General features: G+C 43.0%; 2 protein-coding genes across 7 annotated transcripts in view; both read left to right on the forward strand.

The window, feature by feature from the left end:
* The window catches only part of MERTK (MER proto-oncogene, tyrosine kinase), a 107,992-nt gene extending 94,988 nt beyond the window's left edge, over nucleotides 1-13,004 (forward strand). For all 3 annotated transcript variants that reach the window (XM_036905061.2, XM_036905062.2, XM_057497002.1), the window contains 4 exons: nucleotides 4,008-4,117; nucleotides 5,574-5,733; nucleotides 6,362-6,498; nucleotides 11,930-13,004. In XM_036905061.2, the coding sequence (XP_036760956.2) occupies nucleotides 4,008-4,117; nucleotides 5,574-5,733; nucleotides 6,362-6,498; nucleotides 11,930-12,443 (921 nt within the window). In that variant the 3' untranslated portion in view covers nucleotides 12,444-13,004. The remainder of the gene's footprint in view (nucleotides 1-4,007; nucleotides 4,118-5,573; nucleotides 5,734-6,361; nucleotides 6,499-11,929) is intronic.
* Nucleotides 13,005-20,961: 7,957 nt separating this feature from the next.
* TMEM87B (transmembrane protein 87B) overlaps nucleotides 20,962-23,774 on the forward strand; it is a 57,500-nt gene continuing 54,687 nt past the window's right edge. For 2 of the 4 annotated variants that reach the window (XR_008995750.1, XR_008995751.1), the window contains exon 1: nucleotides 20,962-21,330. Coding sequence is in view for 2 of the 4 variants with exons in the window: in XM_057497003.1 (XP_057352986.1) it covers nucleotides 21,175-21,330 (156 nt within the window). In the remaining 2 variants the exon portion in view is untranslated. The remainder of the gene's footprint in view (nucleotides 21,331-23,774) is intronic. The other 2 variants (XM_057497003.1, XM_036905059.2) reach the window with 1 other exon arrangement.

Below are 23,774 nucleotides of genomic sequence, written 5' to 3' on the forward strand. Positions count from 1 at the left end.
AATTCTTCCTAGCCACGAGCAAGGGATGAGTTTCCATATTTCTAATAATTTTTGAGGGCATGGGAATTTCATGTTGCACAAGAGTGACTTCTGTAGTGAAAAAAATATAAATTACCATTTGGTTACTGTAGCTTTATTGGGGCATTTTGAGTTGGGTTTTATATCACATGCAGGTGAGGTCATCTGACCTGTTACAGATCCCAAAAGTTGTCCCCTCATCTTATCTTACCTGCTTTATCACCCCATTCTCTCCACCACTTTGCTTTTGAAACATGAGACAATGTGCTTTTCCTAAAACACACATGTGCTCTCAGATTACTCAGTCTTTGCTCATTCTGACCTCATCATGTGCTTCTCTTAATTTGCCATTTAATGCTTGCCCCTCCATCGAGGACATCCGCAATGACAACATAGAATAGGTAAATATTTTTCCAGTCAGAATTCATGTCTTAGCTGAAGTTCGAGAGCAGGTTGCTCGTATCTCTGCTTGATGCATAACGTCCTTGTAGCTTGCCTCCCTTCATACTGTCCACCCAGGTGAGAACTGAGGTCTTGTCCTGTCTTGGGCATGTCTGCCCTGCGTGCCTCCAGAGTGCCATTCACATGGAGGACAGAGTGGCCCCCAGAGCCCAGCACCCACACCCTGCTGGAGAAGCACATTACCTAGCTGAGACCTGGTCTTGGGACAGAAGGATCTCACACCAGAAAGCCCAGAGATGGGACAGCTCCAGAGTCAGTCTGTTCTGTCCTCAACAGAATCATTCAGTGTCCAGAATGTTCCACTTTTTCTGCTCTTGAGCTGGAGCTGTTACTCCACCTGTCACAAGACAGTCGTAGCTCCTCCAGGCACCACATACCAGCCTCCAGAGACAAAAAGACAAGTCTGTCTTTTCCCTCTTTTCTTCTCCCTCTTCTCTCCTTTCCTGGAACAGCACTTTTTTTTTCGTAACAGCTTTGCTGAGATATCATTCAAATACCATACAGTTCTCCCCTTTAAGGTGTATAATTCAGTGATTTCTGGAATGTTCGCAGTTTTGCACCCATCACCACAGTACATTTTAGGGCATTTTCGTGACCTAACAAAAAGTCCTGTATCCTTCAGCTATCACTTCCCAACTCCTTACCCACCTTACTTTCAGCTCTATGCAACCTTCTTCTGTCTCTATATATTTACCTATTCTAGACATTTCATATAATCATATAATTAAATTAATCTACATCAATATAATCTAAATGTACTCTTCTGTGTCTGGCTTCTTTCACTCAGCATAATGTTCTCAAGGCTCATCCATGTTGTATATATCAGCACTTCACTCCTTTTTAAGGCCAAATAATATTCCATTGTGTGGATATATTGTGTCATGTATCTGTTGATGGACATTTGGATTGTTTCTACTTTTTGGCTTTTATGAATAATGCTCAATGAAGATTTGTTTACAAACTTTTGTGCTGACATATGTTTTCAATTCTCATAGATAATCTAATTTTGGAATTGCTGGGTCTAATGATAATTCAGTGTTTAACCTACTGAGGAACTACCAGATTGTTTTCCAAAATAGCTACACCATTTTACATTCCCACTAGCAATGTCTGAGGGTTCCAACTTCTCCACATCCTCGCCAACTCTTATTATCATTGGACTTTTTATTCTAGTCACAGTATCTCACTGTGACTTTCACTTGCATTTCCCTAATGACTAATGATGTTGAGCATCTTTTCATGGGCTTCTTGACCATTTGTTTATCTTCTTTGGAGAAGTGTATATTCTGATCCGTTGCCCATTTTTAAATATGATTATTTGTCTTTTTATTATTGAGTTGTAAGAGTTCTTTATATATTCTAGATTCAAGTCCCTCATCAGCTATGTGACTTGCAAATATGTCATGTTCTCTGGGCTCTTTCACTCTCTTTATAACATCCTTTGAAGCACAAAGGTTTTTTATTTTGATGAAACCCAGTTTATCTTTTTTTATTTTGATGGCTTATATTTTTGGTATTGCATCTAAGAAATCACTGCCTAATCCAAAATCACAAAGATTTACACTTACATTTTCTGCTAAGAATTTTACTTGGGCTCTTACATTTAGGTCTTTTATCCACTTTAAGTTAATTTCTGTTTATGCTCTGAGGTCCAGTTTCATTCTTCTGTGTGTTCCACTCACTTGTCCCAGCACTATTTGTTGGAAAGACTATTCTTTCCCCCATTGAATGGTCTTGACACCAGATGAAAGTCAGTTGACCATATGTTCATGTGTTTATTTCCGGACTCTCAGTTCTATTCCATTGATCTGTACGTCTGTCTGTGTGTCAGTACCACATTGCTATGGTGATAGTTTCTTTGTAGTAAATTTGAAATCAGTAAATGGGAGTCTTTTAACTTTGGTCTTCTTATTCAAGCTTGTTCTGGATATTCTGAATTCCTTGAATTTCCATATGAATTTTAGGATCAGCTTGTTGAGTTCTACAAAGAAGCCAGCTGGGATTCTGATGGATTTATGTTAAATCTGTAGATCAATTTGGGAAATATTGCCATCATAACAATACTAAGTCACCTGATCCATGAACACAGGATATCTTTCCATTTATTTAGGTCTTCTTTAATTTCTCTCAATGTTTTGTAATTTTCAGAGTATAAGTTTTACACTTCTATGGTTAAATTTATTTCTAAGCATTTTTATTCTTTTTAGATGAAATTGTTTTCTTAATTCATGTTCAGATTATTCATTGCTAGTGTATACTAACACAGTTAATTTTTGTATCCCAATCTTATATCCTGCATCCTTGTTGAACTCATTTATTAGTTCTACCACACAGTTATCTTTTAAATTACTTTTGGTCACAATCTGCAAGAATAAGATAATTGCGCTAGGAAAAATATAGCACAAATGACTAGAACCTAATACTCATTACACCTTCACGAATGTTAGCAGCATTTGATATATCTTAGCACCTGACTTCTTTCCTGGATATTGTCATCCAGAAATTCAAATGTCTCAGATATGCAGAACAGGGGCATAAGACTTTCATGCCTAATTTGTTTGCATTTTCAAATTCCACTGTATTAGGTAAGGGTTAATTAAAGCATTTCGTTATACATGCAGTATGTGATTGACGTGAGTCTTGGCTGGGAAATATAAATCATTACAAATTCAGTGTCTTCATGAATACCACTTTGGAAAACTCATGTCCCATAGAGAACAAGCTGTGACAAATTCACCGTCTTGGGGGGAATATGTCATGGAAGGACCCATTTGTGATGGCCGGGAACTCATGGTAAGCCCTTTCCTTGAGGGCCCTCCCTGCACTAAAACATGTAGTTCCTACAGAGAGGTCTTCATCACCATCAGCCTTGTCATCAGTTCCAGCGTGGCAGGTTTTCAAACACAGCAGTCTAGTTTGATTTTTACAACAAAGAGAGGATTCAAGACTGTTGAAACTTACAAACTTACAGGAGAGCCCTAGAGACAAAAATGGAAATTCTACACTTACTCGTTGGTACTTTGGTCCTGTGGTAAGGGGTGAAGACTGTCCTAATTTCTGCTCGAAGTAAAGTATCTTTCCAACCATTTCAAAGGAAATGATAGATCAGGGTGATAACTGGAAGCAACTCTTTCTAAGTGGCCTTTTTGCCTTCAAAACACTAGACGCCCCAATGCACACACCTTTGCCCCCCTTCCCCTCTGCATGGCACTGGTGCTCTGTCCACTGCCACTCAGCATCCGGATTGCATTTGACCTCATAACCTGCAGAAATGTCATTCACTGTCAGCACCTTTAAAGATGGGGAGAAGAGAATCTGATGCTGGCCAAGAAGTGTGGTGGTTTGTGATTGCTGCATTGTTCCCCTTTTGTGATATCAGTGATTTGGAAATGAGAGGTTTGTTTCCTTCTTCCACAGATGCACACCTTTAAGAAATAATAATAAAAAAAATTTCCTCTCTCAGGTGGAAATAACTTGCCAGGTTTTCCTCTTTAAAAAACAATCTTCTTGTTTCTTCCGTCCGTTAGCATATTCCTCTGCAGACACTATTGAAGTTCATGGTGGACATAGCCCAGGGAATGGAGTACCTCAGCAACAGGAATTTCCTTCATCGAGACTTAGCTGCTCGGAACTGCATGTAAGGGTCCTAGCTCATCCTGGAAGGGGCTACACATGGTAGCGGTTAGAAGGTGTTAGATATCGGGAGGTGGTGGGGAGGATTGGGGTGACCTGTTGCCATTAAAACAGGGAGGAGAGCTAGATTCGGGAGGGTCTGGAGGTGGGATTTCCGTCTGGGTGTTTGCTTGGGAGTTTGTATTGCCTCTGCCTCTGGGAGTTCTGGCTGGCCTCCAAACCATTCTGCTGTGACTACTTTTTTAGCTTCACACTCACTCAGCTAGGAGTGCTAAGAGGTGCCTTGTCTTTATGGTCCTTCCCCATTGACATCACCGTGCTTTGGACCCAGAGGTGTATGTAAGTCCGTTAATGAAGACAGTAATGAAAACCATAAAGGTTTGTCCCTAAGTTTTCATGTTGCTTCCTTGTAAAGAAGTTTTGTGCAGTGATCACACCAAAGCTTGCTTTTTGCAGAGACATGGACCTATATAAGAGCTTTGAGCTCAAGCTCTCCGTCTCTTCAGTCTGCTTCAACAGAACCATTATCTGTGTAAATCCTCAAAACAGTAACTGTTTCTTGGTTATAGGTTTATTTACTATTACAAGAAGAGGAAGTCTTCCTTAAACATACCTGTTAATTTGGGGTTTTCTTGACTGAGGATGTGGCGATGGGGCCTGCCCCCTCAGTCCTCCTCTGGCCCCTTGCCTTTCACCTTATTTTTGAAAATCCAGAAAGATCTTATTTTGGGTTTTTAATTTTTCTACCATGGAGGAAGAAACATGAAAACCTTTTTTCCCCTTAACATTTCTGTCATGTTTTTCACACTGGGGAGGGTGACCAGTTGTCCAGTTTGCCTGGAACTGAGGGGTTTCCTAGGCAATGGGACTTGCAGTTTTAAAAGTCAGTGTCCAGCAAATGGATAAAATAGACACCCTACCACCGGACCACTCATTTCTCCTCCTCCCCCTCCTCCTTGTCTGGATCTGTGTTAACAGCCTGGGCTATAAATGCAGATGTACCCCTTTCATTTTCCAGTTAACTCCTGCAGTTACCTCTTGGCCATCTCAGCAGGAAGTCCAGGGTCTCCCACTTAAACACGAACCTCCTCACTTCCCCCAGACTGTTAGGAGCTTGCTTACTGAGTCCAGAGAGCCGGTGCTGCTGCCATACCTCAGGCTGGAAGGCCACCAGGCTGTTAAGTGAGAGCACAGGAGGCTCTGCACTGGAGCCGCTCTGTCTGCTCCTGCTGTGTGCACACGTGCCCTTGCTGGTCCCAGCCCGCACACAGGCCAGAGGGGCACGAGGTTCTAACTCTGCTGGCTCCTTCTCATTTGCTCTGCCGTTGGTCCCAAGGCAGGACCCTCATGGGCTAGTGGGGTCTGTATCTTATGGGGACTTACCGTGAATGTTTTCAGCGGCATCTGATGCAGACCTGTGATTTATGCAGTTGCTCAGGACAGGAACTCATTCTCTGCAGGTTACAGGATGACATGACTGTGTGTGTGGCTGACTTTGGCCTCTCTAAGAAGATTTACAGTGGGGATTACTACCGCCAAGGCCGCATTGCTAAGATGCCTGTGAAGTGGATTGCCATCGAGAGTCTTGCGGACCGAGTCTACACAAGTAAAAGTGACGTGGTATGTACAGAGCCCCACATTGCAAAGGTGGAGGTTCACTGAAAGAAGTGACTTAAGCTGGGATTGCAAGACATTTATAAACAAGATCAGGAGCATGCTCACATATCTCTTGAGCACTAGATAACTTTTAATTCAGGTGAACACTACATTCTGGTGACATATCTGACATACAGAAGAATCATCTTTGCATAAGCCCTTAATTTGCCCCCGTTTTTCTTTGCTACGATACAGTGACACATTGCCCACAACTAAGATATTTCACACTCATATAAAATTTGAGTTCACCCAGTGGCTCGTTGGACCCAAGATGCAATATGAAAGTTGCTGTGTAATCAGAACCTTAACCAGCAATGGGGGACGACAGTGGGACAGAGCACAGAAGCACTGACGGGAGAGAAGGCCACACCAGCCTCTGTCAAATTTTCCGGGACAGCTTTAGTACGAATGGGGAGCTGGGACGCTCCAACCCCACATTATTGCCGTGCTGGAAGAGCAGTGCATTTCTGACATAATTGTCAGCTTTGTGCGCGATTGCTGTGGCTTAAAGGAAATGACCTTTCCAATGAAAAGGTCCATTCAGCCTTTCTGAACAGATTTGCATCCTAACTTCTTGTTGCTTTGTTCTCAGTGGGCATTTGGCGTGACAATGTGGGAAATAGCAACACGGGGAATGACTCCCTATCCTGGGGTCCAGAATCATGAGATGTATGACTACCTTCTCCACGGCCACAGGCTGAAGCAGCCAGAGGACTGCGTCGATGAGCTGTGAGTGAACTGCCTGTATCACTGGGCACTCTGCCTAGGCCAGTCAGCTGGTTCTGCAGATACCTGGGGACATAGAGCCTCTGGGCAAGGGGGCGCCCTTAGCCAGGTGGGTGTGAGCAGAAGGTGACACATGCAGACATCCCAGACCGGAAGCTCTCCTGGTGTGAGAGCTGGCGTGTGCACAGCTCTGGGGAGCCTGCACCCATCCTGAGGTTCTATGAGCCCCTCTAGGAAATGCCTCCCATAGGTAAACAGGTGGACCTCACAGTTCACAGGGTACCTGATCAGTACCTTCTCTCTTCTCCTGCAGCTAGTCCCTCTCTCTCTGTCCAACATTCCACACAGACCAATCACAGTATTTTCTTTAATCAGGGAATTTAGGAATCTGAGCCCAGGGCCTCACAGGCTGATGATCAGCAGAACTGTCCAGGAGACACTGACAGAGTCATCACTCAGCCCTGTGCCTGATGTTGTGATCCTCTTGGCACAGAGCAAGCCCAGAAATATATGTCCTGGAGCACTCCTGTGAGACCATGTGCCCAGCAGGCCCCTCTCTCTTCAGGGCTGGCAGCATGTGGAGAGGCATGGGACTTGGAGTCAGACAGGCCAGGCTCTGGCTCCTAATCAGCCATGTGTGTGGCCACCATAACTGACTTGACCTCTCTGGGCCTCATTAATAGTCACAGGAAAAAATCTAGTCACATAACCTTCAGAGAGGTATGGGTAAGAATGGCTAAGGGAGAAAAGTGTGTTCAGTGCTTGGCCTGCAGGAAGCCTGCAATGTCACAAAGGTGCTGACGGTTAATAGCATCCTTCTGCACTGACCTCCCTCAGACACCTTGCCGACTTTTGAAAAATAATGCCTTGTGGCAGTGGCTCTAGCTTGGTGGGTCTCTCCCCCACATCACAGGGGCCATGGGCTTGGAGAGGGATGTTTTCACCATATTTAGTGAGAACATCTCAGGACCGTAGGCCTGCAGGGGCTCTGTCATGGAACACCACACCTAGACCCTGGTATGGGTGGGCGTGTGCAGGACCGCTCTCCCCCGACGCACACACGCTCTCTGGCCCGGTTTCCTCACACGGGGGAGAGGGCCCAGGTCAGCTCACATGCTGGCCTCTCAGATCCCATCCAGGCCCAGCAGAAGGCAGCGTTGTTGACCAGAGCCTCACCCTGCTTGGTGGCGGTAGTTTGGTCACAGTAGATGAGTAACATGAGGAACAGAAACAAAAAATGTAAGCCCTTTAAAAACATTGTGAAACCCTAATTAAATTAGATTTGGGGTTTCATGGTAGTTTTTCTAAAGGGCTCCATTAATGAAATGTTTGCTTCTGAAAATGAGGAAGCAGTTTCAGCCAAACAGTATTGAATGAAGAAAGTTGTTGCCATTTCTTCACTGCCAAGCTAAGAGTTTTGTTTCTTAGCTTCTCTTGTGCCCACAATAAGTTGATTTTTATGGTGATTAGCTGGGGGGAGGGGGGAGTCTTAGCAAGGTCTCAGCTGTGTCACACTACAGTTTTTAGATGCTTCACGCGGAGCCCAAACAAGGGCATGCTGAGTCAGTTTTCTGCAGGAATTTTTAGGTGAAAGAGTCACAGAGTCAGCACATGCTTTGTGTGGGGGAAGTCGAGCAGAGCAGATGGATCTGTGGTTGGCTGGCTCACGCACAGCAGGCTCACAGAGGTTTTGGTGAACCAACCCTTTTTTCCAGGTTCCCCTCTCACACCTGGATGCCGGCAAGCAGGTATCCCCCAAAGAAGCTGTGTTTCCAAATCTGGGGCATTCTTTTCTAAAAACGAGAAAGAAACCTGTTGTCTTGCCAGTGGGTTTCAGCCCCAGACAACTTCACTATGGATTCAATGTGACCAAAAATATGACAGTAGAACATTCTTGGAGTGAAAGGGTTTAATACCCAACTTTATTCCCATGGTGGCAGGTCAATCACTAGAATCCCATCCACTCAGAATCCTGCCCACGCAGAGCGAGTCTGCACGCAGCAAGCCGGTCTCTGCCTCTGGGCCTCTCTGCCCCCGCAGCCGTCTCAGTCTCTGTCCTCAGTGCTGCCACCACTGCAACCTCGTCTCTGCTCTCCTGCAGCCTTGCAGCCATGCCACTGTGTTGCCCAGAGCACTGGGCGGAGTTCTTTAATAGAGTCAATAACAACATATTGCCCAAGTGTGTAGTGAGCTAGCCGACCAGGGCCAGGTAAGAATCCTGGCCACAGGAACCTTCACTTTATCCACACCTATGAGCATCCCATCTGTGTCTACTGCTCACCCGAGTACAGATGAGCTCACTGCCATGTTTAGTTGGCCTTTTTCAGGGCAACTCAAGGAACTAGCGACATTAAGTGACAGTGCACTCTGCGTGCTCTGTGCCCTGCTGTCGATCCTGCCCTTTGAGGGCTGCTTCTTAGGAGGCATAACCCCCACCTCCAAATGACAGCTGCTGACCCTGCTGCCCATTGCTTTTAAGATGGATGTGTGGTGGCCTATCACCTCTATGGACCTTTCCTTAGCTCACATCTATAAAAGTACTTCAAATGATGGCTATCAAATTGTAAACATGATAGGTCAGCGATTCTTACATATTCTTACTGAAGGACATGTAGAGGTCATGCATAAGAGCAGGGGCTGCAGTGTCAGACAGAAATCCATGTTGCCACTAGGAGTTAGTGTGACATACATGCGTCCCTCTCCTCTCCAAGCCTCAGTAGCCCCGTCCGTGGGTGGGAATGTGTTTCTCCTTCACGGAGCTGCTGTGGACCCAGCAAGCGCAGACAGTTGAGGCATCAGCCCCATGTGCAGCCAGCGCTTGTTAGTGGTGCTGCCAGTGTCGCCTCAAAGCTGTGGCTATTCAGAACCAGAGGCTCTGTACCGTCATACCACTGCCTGCCTCCCTCCAACACACCAACCTCACAATGCCCTTCATCGTGCCACCCCGGGCCTGGAATGGCAGGTGCAGAGCCAGTCTGACTTGTGTACCCTGGTTCCCACTGCCCTTCTCAGAAATGCTGCTCTACTCACTGAGCAAGCCTTTATCCTCTGCTTGAGGCAGCCAGACCCTGAGAAGAGGTGGGAGTCACCACCTGCTGAGTGGCAGAGCCAGGATCCCACCTTGGCTTAGCACTGTAGAGACACCTGCTGCTAACGTGGCACCCACCTTTCGGGAGTCATTCCTCTGAGCAGACATGAAGCACTGTGCTCAGTCATCCTCAGAGCAGGAACAAAGCCATAAATTTATAAATTTTGTAAATCTGTATAATTACATATTTTCTGACTCCTTCTTAAAACTTACGGTAAAATGCACATTAGATTTACCACCTTAAACATTTTTCATGTAACCATTCAGTAGGGCTAAGTATATTCACATTATTGTGCAACCATCACTACCATACATCTCCAGAACTCTTTCCATCTCACAAAACTGAATTTTGTACCTATGAAACAACATCCCATTATTCCCCTCATCCCTCACCCCTAGCAGCCTATGTGATTGCACGGTTTATAAACTCTCAACAGGAAAACAAGTGACCATTTACAAAGGCAAGTACGAAACTTATTTTTTCTTTCCATCATAAAACTGAAATCAGTAAACATCACAGCCCTCCCATTACTCACCAGGCTGGGGTCCCGTTGCTACTCTCCTTGGTCCTTTCGTGGAATCGTCCTTTTGTGGGAGCCTAATTAGGCAATATACATGCTCACCATGTCTTTAAAAGTCAAATTTCACTTTCATGTATTTCACAAAGTATTAAAAGAACAATAAGCTTCAAAGTGATATTGTTACACTGCTGTATGAAAAAGATTATTGAAACACTTTCTTCGAAGACCTGGAACAAATTAAAATGATAAACCAACACATTAAATAATAAAACATAATCAGATAATGCCTTGATGAGGTCATGAAAAGGTGAGTGTCTCTAAGGACAGAATTTCTCAAAGCTTAACTCAGACTATAAACAATCAAGGCTCTATGGGGAAAAAGGAGGTCATGCACATTGATTTATACCATAAAAACCTCAAAAATGGAAACAAAAGCTATTTGCCAAGTCTAAGTGGACTAACGAAGGTCAAACAGGGAGGAAAAAGACTCCTGAGCCTGAGGTGCAGGTGAGACCCAGGATCACCAGACAGGGAAGTGTCCTATTATCTTGGTGTCCTGTGTCCTTCACAGGCATGGCACTCTGCAGAGCTGCACGTCCCAGAAGCTTGTGCAAGTTGGTAGGGGCTGAGAAAGGAAAGGAATGAAAAGAGAGCAGGTGTACACACACGAGTGAGATCTGTACGTGTGTGAAGTACCACGTGTTAGCATTTGCCGAAGGATCTACATAATGTGATTAAATACAAATAAGGGAATTGCATATTTCTGTTCATAAAAAAATAGCAGTAATCTGCTTCATGTGTGAGATGATGGAAAAGTGGGTTGTTTTCTTATCCAGTGACATGCCTATTAATTTCTCAAAACAGGAGAGAATCAAAAGAGGTAATAGTACAACTCCCTCTTCATCTCAGACTTGCAGTCCCTAAGGCAGTCATTCCTGTATTTTGTGCTCACGTCCCTCTGTTAGAATTCTAAGTCATATCAGGTGCTGGGAATGGAGAAACCCGGAAGAGAGAGTTGTCCCTGCAGACCCCAGCAGGAGGGTCTCAGGAGCGCCAGGGCGCAGGGGCTGTCCAGCCAGAGGCTGGTGCCCATACTGGCCCTGCTGCTCTCACAGCTGCGGCATGCTCCATGATGTCCCTGAGCCCACTCGTTTTATGGCAGAGTAGCAGCGGCAGGGCTTTTGAGATTAGCTATAGGGACACACATGAAACACTAGCACAGTGAGACACACGTCCTTCGTCTTTGCCTTCCCCACACCCTCTGGCCTCCTTAACTTTGTCCCTTCTAACTCAGCTGTCCTGGTGACAAACCCAATTTGATGTTAATAGAACGGGTCAGCACACTTTTTCTGTGAAGTGCCAAATAGTGAATACTTTGATTTTTGCCATATAGTCTCTGCAGCAACTACTCAACTCTTAATGTTGTAGTGGAAGCAGCTACAGAAAGTACATACACAGGTAAGTATAGCTGTGTTCCAATAGAACTTTATTTAGAAAAAAAGATAGTGGGTTGGATTTGGGCCATGGGCCATAGTTTGCCAACCTCTGTTATCGAGGAATGCTCCGAAATACTCCTTTGTAAATTCGGATATGATTGCCCCAAATATCTTTTATCCCCAGAGAAAGAGGATCACTTTTATATACCCATGGAACATTTATAAAACTTGAAAAAATACTACTCCATAAGAAAACATCAGTCATTTCCAAAAAATAGAATTAGTGCAGATTAAAATATAAGTCCAAGATTAAATGGAAAAAAGGGGTGCATTGCACTAAGGGCTCTGGGGGCCAGTTCAGGAGATAACTCACTCTTTTTCACTTGTAGGTATGAAATAATGCTCTCTTGCTGGAGAGCTGAGTCCTTGGACCGACCCACCTTTTCAGTGTTGAAGCTGCAGCTAGAAAAGCTCTTGGAAAGTTTGCCTGAAGTTCAGGACAAAGCCAATGTCATTTACATCAACACACAGTTTCCAGAGAGCTCGGAGGGCCCCGCACAGGGCCCCACACTTGCTCAGCTAGACATGAACATCAGTGTTGACTCTATAATTGCATCTTGTGCTGCCAGCACTGCTGTCAGTGTGGTCACAGCAGAAGTTTATGAGAACAAGCCTCATGAAGAAAGGTACATCCTGAATGGGGGCAGTGAGGAATGGAAAGATGTAGCTAATGCTGCCCCAGCAACAGGGACAGAAGGAAAGAACAGCATTTTACCAGAGGGCAGACTCGTAAGCCGTGGGGTCTCCTGGTCGCAGTCCAGCACGCTGCCCTTGGGGAGCACATTGCCAGATGAACTTTTGTTTACTGATGACTCCTCAGAAGACTTAGAAGTCCTCATGTGACAAGAGCTGAGAGACATTCCCAAACCAAGGAAATTCTTCCACTTTGGGGAAACCCTTGTACACTTGATGTTTTTGGTATTTGTTCCCTTACCGAGTAAACCCCATGGTCCAAAACCACCATATGAATGTTGTCAAGTAAGTCATCTTTAAAAATACATAATATATGTTATTTAAAGAGGATATATATATGTATATATGTGTGTGTGTGTGTGTGTGTGTGTATATCATGGAAAGAGACAAAGATATTGTAATAAAAGATGAAATTTCAGGTCCCTTATCTTACAGATCTTAAAATTTAAGCTTTAACAGCCCCATCTCTACAGCTGTTCCCTGATGTTAATGTGCACAAAGTTGTTTTTTAAAGTTCTTTTCTTTTTCATAAGTAATAAGAATGAAATGTTTGTATAATCAAATGCTGTTTGACTCTGCTTCTGATTTTATGAAAAATGTGACATTCCTACATGAATCATCTATTTGATAAGAATGATTTCTTTAATATTTAAAGTTTTATAACTGATTAATTTTTTTACTATGACTTCCTAATAAAATATGAATGAGGAAGGATGTGTTCTACTTACTTGAGATTTGGAAAGACAGTGATCACAGGCCGCCTCAGTGCCTTTGCAAAGGAATTCCCTTAATGCCTGCCTGCTTGCCATTGCTCTCACCATTGTTGGCATTATTTTTTAAAGATGGAAAAACCTTCCAGAGAGTGCAAAGATGAAGGGCAAGAAATAGTAAAGGGTCGAAAAATACATTCTGCGTGAAAAGAGTAAAATCTTTTTTTTTATGTTGCCCTTGTAAGATTTCAAACACTTGATGTGAACTGTCCGCTTCACCTGTATACCATTTCCATGGGGACCAGCACTATCATCATGTGGGCCAGGAAACCGAGGCTGGAAAGGTTAACTAACCAGCTGTGGCCCACCTTGAAGGGTGGGCAGAGCAGGAATTCGGAACCAGGTAGTCTGATTCCAGCTGGCTCTTAAGCGTGTGATTTGGGGGTCTACTCCAGAGCCCTGCAACTTTCAATTTTATTGAATAAGCCCACAGCTAGCACTTTAATGTGGCCAGGCACAGCACTTAATTTAGTCCTAATAACCCTACCAGGTAGGTACAACTAAGCTCCACTTCACAGATAGGCAGATCGAGGACGGAAAAGCATCCTAGTAATACCACTAGCTGATGTAGTCAGTTTAAGTGTTGATCCCTCAAGGCAGCCACATAGGCCCAGTGCCACTGGCATCCTTCCATGAGCAGCCTATGAGGGTGGGTGGCCATGCTGGGCCCAGAGTGTGGCCTTCACAGGGTCCCCGCCCCAGCTGCCAGCACAGGGTGAGCGTTTGAAAAGAATCTGCGCTGTTACAAGAAATGCCAGTATCACATTGTATCAGTGAAAGAAAAAGAAAGGCTATTAGATCCTAGGAAGATCATTTCTACTGTTGGAAATTTTTTAATGGTTGTTAAAAAAAATCAGTTAAAAAGTGTATCTCACCTACCTGTACAAAGTTTCATGTTGATGGCAACTATCCAGAATGTGAATACCTCGTCATTAAAGTCTTGATCAGAACTAACTGGCTGGCTCAAGCAAAAACATCCCAATGTGAAAAGGTATGTTCATTTCTGTAAGATGAGTGAGAAGTTGAAAACCTTGTTTGGAAGTTTCATATACATATAATGTTAAATACCTAAAGTGCTTTATGTATTATGTTTCTAATTTTAATTATGCAACATAACCAAATACATAATGAACAGTTCATTGCATGCCCACAGCCCCCCAAATACTGTCTTGTTTGCTCAGGGTCTGCCCCATACCCTGAGAAGGGCGGGGAAGTCTGGGCTAATTCTGCCACAGGAGAGTGTAGAGAAGTGAGCAAGCTGTGGCTTCCACTTATTCCTGAGACATCAATAAACATAACAGAGAAATTCACTTCATCCAACCCACAACAGTGCACCTTTGGCCTTAGTTTAATGGGTGTGATGGGAGGCCCCATCCCCGCTTCTGTTTCCCAAAAGGAGAAAGAAGCTGGACTACCATTATGCAGACGCTGAAAATCTCCCTGTTTCCTAAGAACTTTGGAACCCCAGTGTTCTTAGCCACATTTGGACAATTGAAGGTTTTGAAAATAAGTCACTTTCAGAGGACCCAGTCATTTGCTAACTCTTGTACTGTCTTCTGAGTATGAGCTAAAATAGCCTTTCAAGGTCTCCTTTGTATCAATTCAAATTACTTTTGTAAGTGGCTCATATGGCAAAAAGTGGGGGAGAGAAAACAGGGAGAAACAAGTTGGGTCATTGTCTGCAGCTGGGCTGGGACAGGACCAGGGAGGTTCGAGAAGGCAGGAAGAATAAACACGGACCAGAGATACTTTCTGCCTCATGGGGTTTTTCTTCTCCCCTTCCTGCTACTTTCCTCTCTTCTTTTCTCCCTTATTTTTTCTTCCTTTCTTCCTCCTTCCTTCTCTCCGTTTTTCTTGCCTTGCCTTTTCTTGCCTTTTTCCTGTTCTTTGCCTTTCTTTCTGAGTAGAAAGGAGAAGCAAGGAACAGGGCCATGAGCCAGGCCACCGTGCAGCCGGCAGCAGAGGTTGGATCAGAACCAGTCCTGAGAGCACTCCTTGGCAACCTTGGGGAGATCTAAAGCCCAAGTTTCCTTAAGGTACAGTAAAGATAGTGGTGCCTCTTGCAACCCCTTGGGTGGTTATGTAAGGAGGAGGCAAGCCCTTTGAATATACTTTGACTTGTTAGAGGCTTCTCCTGATTACATTATTTATGCAGAGCAAACTCACTGTCACATTAGGCATACTTCCCCTGATTATATTATCAACTTCCTTCAAAATAATGCAAACTAAAATAAAATAACTTCATCTTTGCCCATGATGCTTGCAGAGCAAGGGAAACTGACCTCTGGCCCTCACCTCAAATAACTGTTGGGCTCAGAGGCAGGCAACTCCCTGCACACTGACGCCCAAAGGTTCCTTTCTTATCCATAGCCTCCTAGAGTTTGGTTACTTGTGAGCTACAGTGCCCATCACTCCCCACGTGTGTGAGATGGCAAACAGTGAAAGCTTTATCGACAGGATTTGGGGATTTTTTGAGTGCCCTCCAAGGAGGGGGAGATTCTCCCTCTGCCTCCATGACCCCTGGATTAAGCAGACATTTCACCTAAGGAAAAGGCTAAACCACAGTCTCATATGTTACAAATCAGATTGACTCTGGCCAGAGTAGACCTAACTCAAGAAAGTCAAGACCTTTGTAACTTCTAGCCAACAGCAAAAGCAATTGACTGCTGAGTCAGTGGGAAAATAATTGACCGCAAAGTAAACTGACTGTGACAGCAACTTAACTTCTCTGAAGACATTTAGTTACCTTGGGTGACAAATGGGAAAACCAGAAGTTATTTTATTTCTTTAATGAACATTTCAGTAATGTACAATGTTTCTACATCCAGATTTTGTTTTCTCTTAAAGCTCTAAGAACAGAAAACTGCCATTTATTTAATTTTAAAAAACATGACAAAATTATTTACTTGTATTTAAATTAAGGATTATTTCTTGAAACTATAATCCAAAGACCACTACTTTAGAATATATATGCTAATAAAGGATATTATATGTGGGAGCATAATATCTTTTATTAAAATGAGATTCTATATATAGGTATTTGAAAGAGAAACTGGAGAGTTATATATATGTGAACTCTTCCTACCTCTTAAAGGACACGATAATTTTAAATTAGTGGAGTTATTGAGAGTGCACAATTATAAATCCTAATGAAGAAAATGTTTTTGAACAACAGTCATGTTGAGGACATACACAATCAATTCATCCACTTGCAAATATTCACTGAGAAGTATTTTCTGGACATTGGGATTTGCAAAGAACAACAATCCAGTCCTTGCTGTCTTGAATAACAGTTGAGAGGAGGGAATAGATGGCTTCAAATGAATACTTTCTTTTAAAGAATATTCTTCAGAATGCTCTAATTTTCACATTTTGCTGAAGTCCATTCATCCCACAGTGAAGCAGCTCAGCCAAGCCTACAGATGCTGGTTAGACTCTGTACCAGAACTAGAGATCAAATGCTTTGTCTGGAAGCAGGATCTAAGGCCCTGCCCCATATGACTTAAAGGGCTGGAGTTTGAAAATCAAAATTCCATTATACCACAAATGGTCTAAGCAGTTCAAGGGAATGAAGGCTGCCTCTTTGGCTTGTTTTAACATAGTTTCTCCAAAGACAGAAGATTCTCACTATTAAAAATGTGTAGCTCTCCAACTCTTTTTCTTCTTATACTTCAGATTAGATTATCGCTAATGATCTCCCTTCAGTTTTGTTAATTCTTCTGCCAGCTTATATGTGCTGTTGGCCTTTCTAGTTTTTCATTTCAGTGTTTGTACTTTTTTTAACTCCGGAAGTTCCTCATGGGGATTTTTTTCTTCTCCCCTTTCTGCTACTGTCCTCCCTTCTTTTCTCCCTTATTTTTTCTTCCTTTCTTGGTTATTTTACTAACTTCCATTTCTTTATTAACATTCTTTGATTTGAAATTAAAAATTTTAGAACATGGTTTTCTTTAGTTCTTTGAACATATTATGCCTTTTTAAATGATAAAGTGTTTGCTAAGTCCAGTATCTGGGTCTCTTCAGGGACAGTTTTTATTGATTACATTTTTTTCCTATGTATGAGTTAACTTTATTGTTTATTTGCATGTCTCATCTATTTTTGTTGAAACTGGATATTTCAGATCATGTATTGTAGCAGCTATGGATACCAATTTGCCCTTCCCCCCAGGGATGACTTCTATCAGTGTTTGCTTATTTATTTTTAGTGGCTTTCCTGCACTAATCCTGGAAATTACATTTCTTCTGCTTATGTCTCTGCTCAGTTGCTTTTTGAAATTTTTTCTTGTTTTCATTTTTAAGCCTGGCTTTTAAGGGCTCACCCCTGAGTCAGCATAACTTAGTAGCAAGCCACTCGTTGGTCAGATGTTGCACTTAAACTTTTGAGCCAATAAGGCTTCCACCTTTTTTATGGATTTGCCTGAAGCTTGGAGAATATATTCCAAGCTCAAGAAGTTTATAAGTCCTCCACGCATTCACATTGTTTCTTGTTCAGCCCGTTATGAGTAGTTCACTAAATGTGAAAGGATTAAACATTCCAGTTAAAATACAGAAATTATCAGGCTGGATAAAATGTTCTTATATCCAGAAATATAAATAATTATTTTAACTGAACAACAAAAAGACAACTTAATTTTTTTTATTAAGGTATCATTGATATACAATCTTATGAAGGTTTCACATGAGCAACATTGTGGTTACTACATTTACCCCTATTATCAAGTCCCCCCACATACCCCATTACAGTTACTAAGACAACTTAATTTTTAAACAGGAAAAAATTGCCCAATTTTCAAGTAGGCAAAGGATATGAGTACACATTTCTCCTAAGAAGCTATATAATGACCAATTAACACATGAAAAGATATTCAACATCATTAGTCATTAGGGAAATACAAATGAAAACAATAGTGTGATACCATCTTACAGCCACTAGGATGGCTATAATGTAAAACACAGATAAGAACAAGTGCTGATAAGGGTATGGAGAAATTGGAGCCCTCATACATTGCTGATGGAATTATAAAATGGTGCAGCTGCTTTAGAAAATGGTTTGGCAGTTTCTCAAATATTTAAACAGAATTGCCGTGTGGCCCACCAATTGTATTCCTAGGTATATGCTCAAGAGAATTGAAAACACATGTCCACACAAAAATTTGTACTGAAGTATTTATACCAAGACTATTCATGATAGCCAAAAGATGGAAACAACTTAAATGTTCAACAGTGAAAGAATAGATAAACAAATTGTGGGATATCTACAGCATGGAATATTACTAAGCTGTAAAAAGGAGTAATATTCTGATATATATTGCAACATGAATTAACTTCAAAAATATTATGCTGAGTGACAGAAGCTAGTTACAACCACATATTGTATAATCCCATTATATGAAATATCCAGAGTAGGGAAATCCACAGAGACAGAATAAAGATAAGTGATTGCCAGGGGTCAGAGGAGGAGGGAATAAGAAGTGACGATTAAGGATTTTTCTGGGTTTCTTTTTTGACTGATGGAAGTGTCCTAAAACTAGACAGTGAAGATGCTTGCACAATTCTGTGAATATACTGAAAGACACTGAATTGTGTACTTTAAATGGGTGAATGTTATGGCATGTGAATTATATCTTGAAGCTGTTATAAAAAATAATGTGATACAGCATACTAGTAGCATAAAGGGGAAGAAAAACAAAAGATCATCTAAGTAGATGTAGAAACACATTTCAAAGAGTCAACGCCCATTCATGATAAAAACTCTCACGAAGCTAGATATAAAAGGACGTTTCTCACCTGAAACTAATGTAATGTAATACTGTGTGTCAACTACCTTTCAATAAAAAATAATTATCTACAAAAAAAAAAAAAGGACGTTTCTCAACCTGATAGAGGGCATCTATAAAAAAATTAAAGCTAACATCATACTTAATGGTTAAAGACTGATGCTTTTCACCTAAGACTGGGAATAGGGTATGCATGTCTGCTTTGTCACTTCAATTCACTGTCATACTCAAGGGTCTATCCAGTATAATAAGGCAAAAGCAAAATAAATGGTGCCAAGGCTGGAAAAGAAGTAAAATGTGCTTATTCACGAATGACATGATTTTGTACATAGAAGTCCCAAAGAATCCACACACCAAAAAAAAAAACAAAAAACGCTATTAAATGAGCTGAGCTAGGTCACACAGGTTATAGGATCAATACACAAAAATCATTGCATCTGTACTCAATGAGCAATTAAAATATGAAATTTAAAAAATTCCATTCACAAAAAGAATAGACACCAATTTAACAGCTGAAGTAAAAACAAATTTAATAGCTGAAGTGCAAGACATGTACACTGAAAACTACAAAACATTGCTGAGAAAAATTAAAGAAGAGGTAAATAGGAGACATTTCATGTTCATGGATTAGAACACTCAAAACTGTCAAGATGGTAATTCTCCCCAAATTGATTTATCATTTCAAGGTAATCGCAAAGTTACAATAATTTTTAATGTCTTTCACTGCTCATTCTGACATGTGTCAGTTCTAGGTCAGTTTTAACTGATTTTTTAACCCCTTATGTCTTATATTTTCCTGATTCTTTGTATATATCTGGTAATCTTGGATTGGATGGCAGACATTGTGATTTGACTTTCCAGAAGGCTAGAGATTTTTGTATTCCTATTAATAACATTGAGCTTTGTTCTAGGACACAGTTATTTGGAAACTATTTGATGCCTTTGGGTCTTGCTTTTAAGATTTTTTTCCTAAGGGTCAGAGAGGACCAATTATTTCCCACTATTCAGGCAAGACCTTTTTGAGTACTCTACACAGTGCCCTCTGAATTGCCAAGTCTTCTAGGTTAACTGAAGGCAGTAGGCACATTTCCCAGCCCTTTGTTTTAGTCTTCCTTTAAAAAAAAAAATTCTTTTCTTGGCCTCAGGCAATTTCTTTACACGCAGAGGTCAGTCAATTCTCTGCTGAAGATTTAAGGAGGATCTTTTTTAGATCTCAGGATTCCCTCTCTGCAGCTCTTTCCTCTGTGTAATTAGCACTGAGTAAGGCACACAGTGTTTGTTGATTCAATTAAGGTTTTAGTAATTTAAATTAGAGGTATATATAGTATCAGTTGAAGTGGGAAACTAAAAATTGGGTTAAAAAGCCATTTAGAGTAGACACGATTTTATATAAAATATCTTCAGTCGGCTAGTGTCACCTACTGGTGAAGATTGTCTAGTATTCTAGAAACAATTCTATTTCTCAGTGCTCTTGAGTTTTGATGGTTGTGTAACGAGGGGGCTGTATGGAACATTAGTAAACAATACAAATTTGACTCAATAGAAAAATGTTTATATGATTTATAATTACAAGTTTCTTGTGAAAAAGAACTACCAGAAATTGTCTTCACATTTATATATACATGAGCCTCAAATCAAAACTAAAATCAGAGAATATAAAGAAAAAAAAAAGGAAAACTGTTAAGTATGTGGGAAAAGGTGCTTTATGTGATAATCTCTCAACATTTTCCTCATACAATCCAAGTATTTTACATAAAAATAATAATTCAAAAGTGCAATTTTAAAAATGCAAAATAGCATTTATTCATTTCTGGTGTTAACCACATCCATAAGTTCTGTACTTAACAGTATTGAGTTAACAGTATTAATACTGAATCTGTACCAAAACGCATTGATGACTGAGCGCCAGGGTATTTTATACATTCTCTTTCAAGTCTTATGTAATTTTAAAAAGCTACAACATAATTTTTAATTTACAAAATTAGATCCTCCTTGCAAGACCCCGCCCCACCTAGCCCCACCCACATCCCAGCCTCTTCTCCCGGCCCCGCCTCCCCACCCCAGCCCAGCTCAGCCCCGCCTCCCCGCCCGGCCCCGCCCACCTCCACTCTCTGGCCCGCCCATGCCCCGCTTTTCCACTCTGGCTCGTCCTTTCGCTCCACGCCTGGGCCCGGCCTTGAGCCCTGCCTGCCCGCCCAAGCCTAAACCCCTCCTCCATCGCCTAGTCCGAACCACCCTACTGGACCTGAGTCCGCCTCCCGGGGGTGGAGCTGCGCCAGGTGCGCGTCCGGGGCGTGGCGAACGTCACGGATCGCCAGGTGCGGCTTCCGTGTCAAGATGGCCGCCGCCTGCCTCCTTGGCGTCAGGCTCCCGCCCCGCTGCCTTCTCGCCGGAGCCCGGCTGCTGCGCATCGTCCTCTGCTTACTGTGCTGGGCCCCGGAGGCTGTGCGCGCCGTCCCCGAGCTCGGGCTCTGGGCAGCGACTGTGAACGACGTAAGTAGAGTGTCGGGACAGAGGCGTGGTGCGGCTGGGGCCTTCAGGGCCCTTCCTGGCGTGCTCGGCCCCTTGGGTCCAGCCCCCGGCTCGTCAGTCTGGCCGTTGCCGGGCTTGCTCCGCGTCCCTTGGTGCGGCCCCAGCCTTGGTCTGTGACCGGCCCGACCTGGGCTGTGGAAGATCGGTCAGGCGTGTGCGTGGGGGCTGTTCACCTTCCCGAAGTCCTGGCCCCTCGCTCTGCTCTGACAAGTCTATTCAAACTTGAGCCCGAAGCCCCGGCCCCGCTAGCGGGTTCTTGGGGATTTGACCCTTCCTCGCGTGCGGGCGCGGCCACAGCGCCACACCCGGGAGGCCGCAGGGAGGACTTTTCCGGACTTCGGTTTCCGCGTAATCTTAAAAGCGTGTGTGCCGCTTTCCGGCCATTTGCGAACCTGGCATCCAGTAGCTATATGAGATGATGTGGGAGGAATGATTAACAGGGACAGGAAATCGGAAGAGGCATTATCTCAGGCTCTTCTAGAGTCAGATGGCTGATCCAGTTCTGTTGAGGTGAATATTTTCCATATGCATTGAAATGACCTCCAAGTTGTAAAGGCAAAATTTATATTTTGATTTACTCAACCAGAAAAAGAAAATAGTAGCAGAGGCTACAAATAGTTCTTACAACAAAAAGGCTATACAGAGAAATGAAAGTAGGTATGTTTTTGAACCCTAAGACCCAGTGCAGCCATTTCTTTCAGGATTTTTCTGGGTTGATGCCCCATTATGTGTGTCAGTGATACAGCATTCATGTCTTTATTACTGAATTTCTCCGAACAGTAAAAAGCAAAACTCTGAGAAGCACACTCATGATTTCACGCTGCTTCTGTAGTGAATGGGCAATATCATAAATAGGAGTGAACACTATTGGAAGTGAATCAGCTGCATACAGATTGATAAACTACTTGACCATGTCTGCAAAGATCTTTGCCAAGTATACGTTGGATAGTGAGACTCCACAAAGTCCATGGAGAAAGAATGACTTTGCTTCCTGCATGAGGATGAGAAATTTTTTCTTGGTCCCACATAATCTTTAGTCCTGTGTACTCAGGCCAGCAGGAGTCCAGAAAGCCTTCTTTGCAGAAAGTAGGCTGATTTCAGAAACTGCCCTTCAGAAGAGGAAAGACAAGTGGGGTTTTCATTTGTACTGTAAATCTATCAAGAAATGGTACTTTTGATTGTACAAGTCAGCAGATAGTTTGAGCACCTACAGTATGCCAGGCACTACACTGGCCATTGCTGTTGCCAAGATAAATTTTAGACAACAGCCCCTTCTCTCAAGAAGCTCACACAGTAGTAGGGACAGCAGATTCATGAGTAGTAATTATACATAGTGGCATTCTTGGGCTATTACTAGAGCTCCGAGGGTGTCACCTCCCCCCAACACTTGGGGGTTGGTGCCTGGCTGAGTCTTAAAAGATGAGTAAATGTTAACGTTGGTGAGGAAGGAGGAGCAGCAGCAGTGCATGAAGTCTTAGTGTTTCTGCCGAGTGAAGTTCTGGCAGGAGTGTTAGAGGGGACTCGGGCCATGGCAGGCCTTCCATGCCTGAGCTTGCCCTTGAGCCCGTGGCCAGGGATCCAAACTCAAGAACCTGCAGTGGCTGAGGCAAGTCACATCAGTACGTGAAGTGAGCTCAGTTCAGGACTAGAGGGGATGGTGGAGTACAGGTTACATTTCCCATTATATTACATTTAGAATGCCCCTCCTGAAGAGGGCAGCCAGCAGCTGGTGGATACTATATGGCAGTGGACAGTTCTTTACTAGAATTGCCAGGTTAAGTAAAGCCAGAATGCATATTTTTATTATGTCAGCTAATTCAAAATGCTTAAAATAAGGGCGCATGTGGGCCAAAAAACCCACTTACAGGTTTCATTAGGCTCCAGTCTACCAGTAGCAACTTTTGGGTGTGAATGAGGGAGAGTGACTGAAGGATTTTAGACATAAATGCTAATCACTGTGGCTGATGAATTATAGGCTCACATCAGTAGACAGAGGTACCATTTAAGTTATCGCAGAAGTATAGACAGAAAATGGGGGCCTGAATTAGGGCAGTGGTGGCAGGAATTGAGAGGAAGAGCTACATTTGGGAAGTGTTTGTGAGGTAAAAGTAGGCATGCCTGGGGGACTGGGTGATGGAGGGAGGGACTGGAAGGAGCCCAAGCTTGGTGACTAGGGATGGCATTACGTCCAATCAGGGTGGACAGTGTAGGGAGAGCTGGTGAGCAGCACAGAGGGATGCGTCTGCTTTCGGCCAGGTTAGTGTGGAATGTCTGTGGGTCCTCCCGGTGGGCATGACCTTTAGGCAGGCAGTCCGGTGTGTGGATCTGGAGCTCAGGAGGGATCCGGTCCGGGGTTTCTAAGGTTATTGTTGAAAGTTGGGAACAGCACAGTTGTTATCAAGAAA

Source organism: Manis pentadactyla, chromosome 2 (assembly GCF_030020395.1).
Source record: "Manis pentadactyla isolate mManPen7 chromosome 2, mManPen7.hap1, whole genome shotgun sequence".
Classification (NCBI taxonomy): Eukaryota; Metazoa; Chordata; class Mammalia; order Pholidota; family Manidae; genus Manis; species Manis pentadactyla.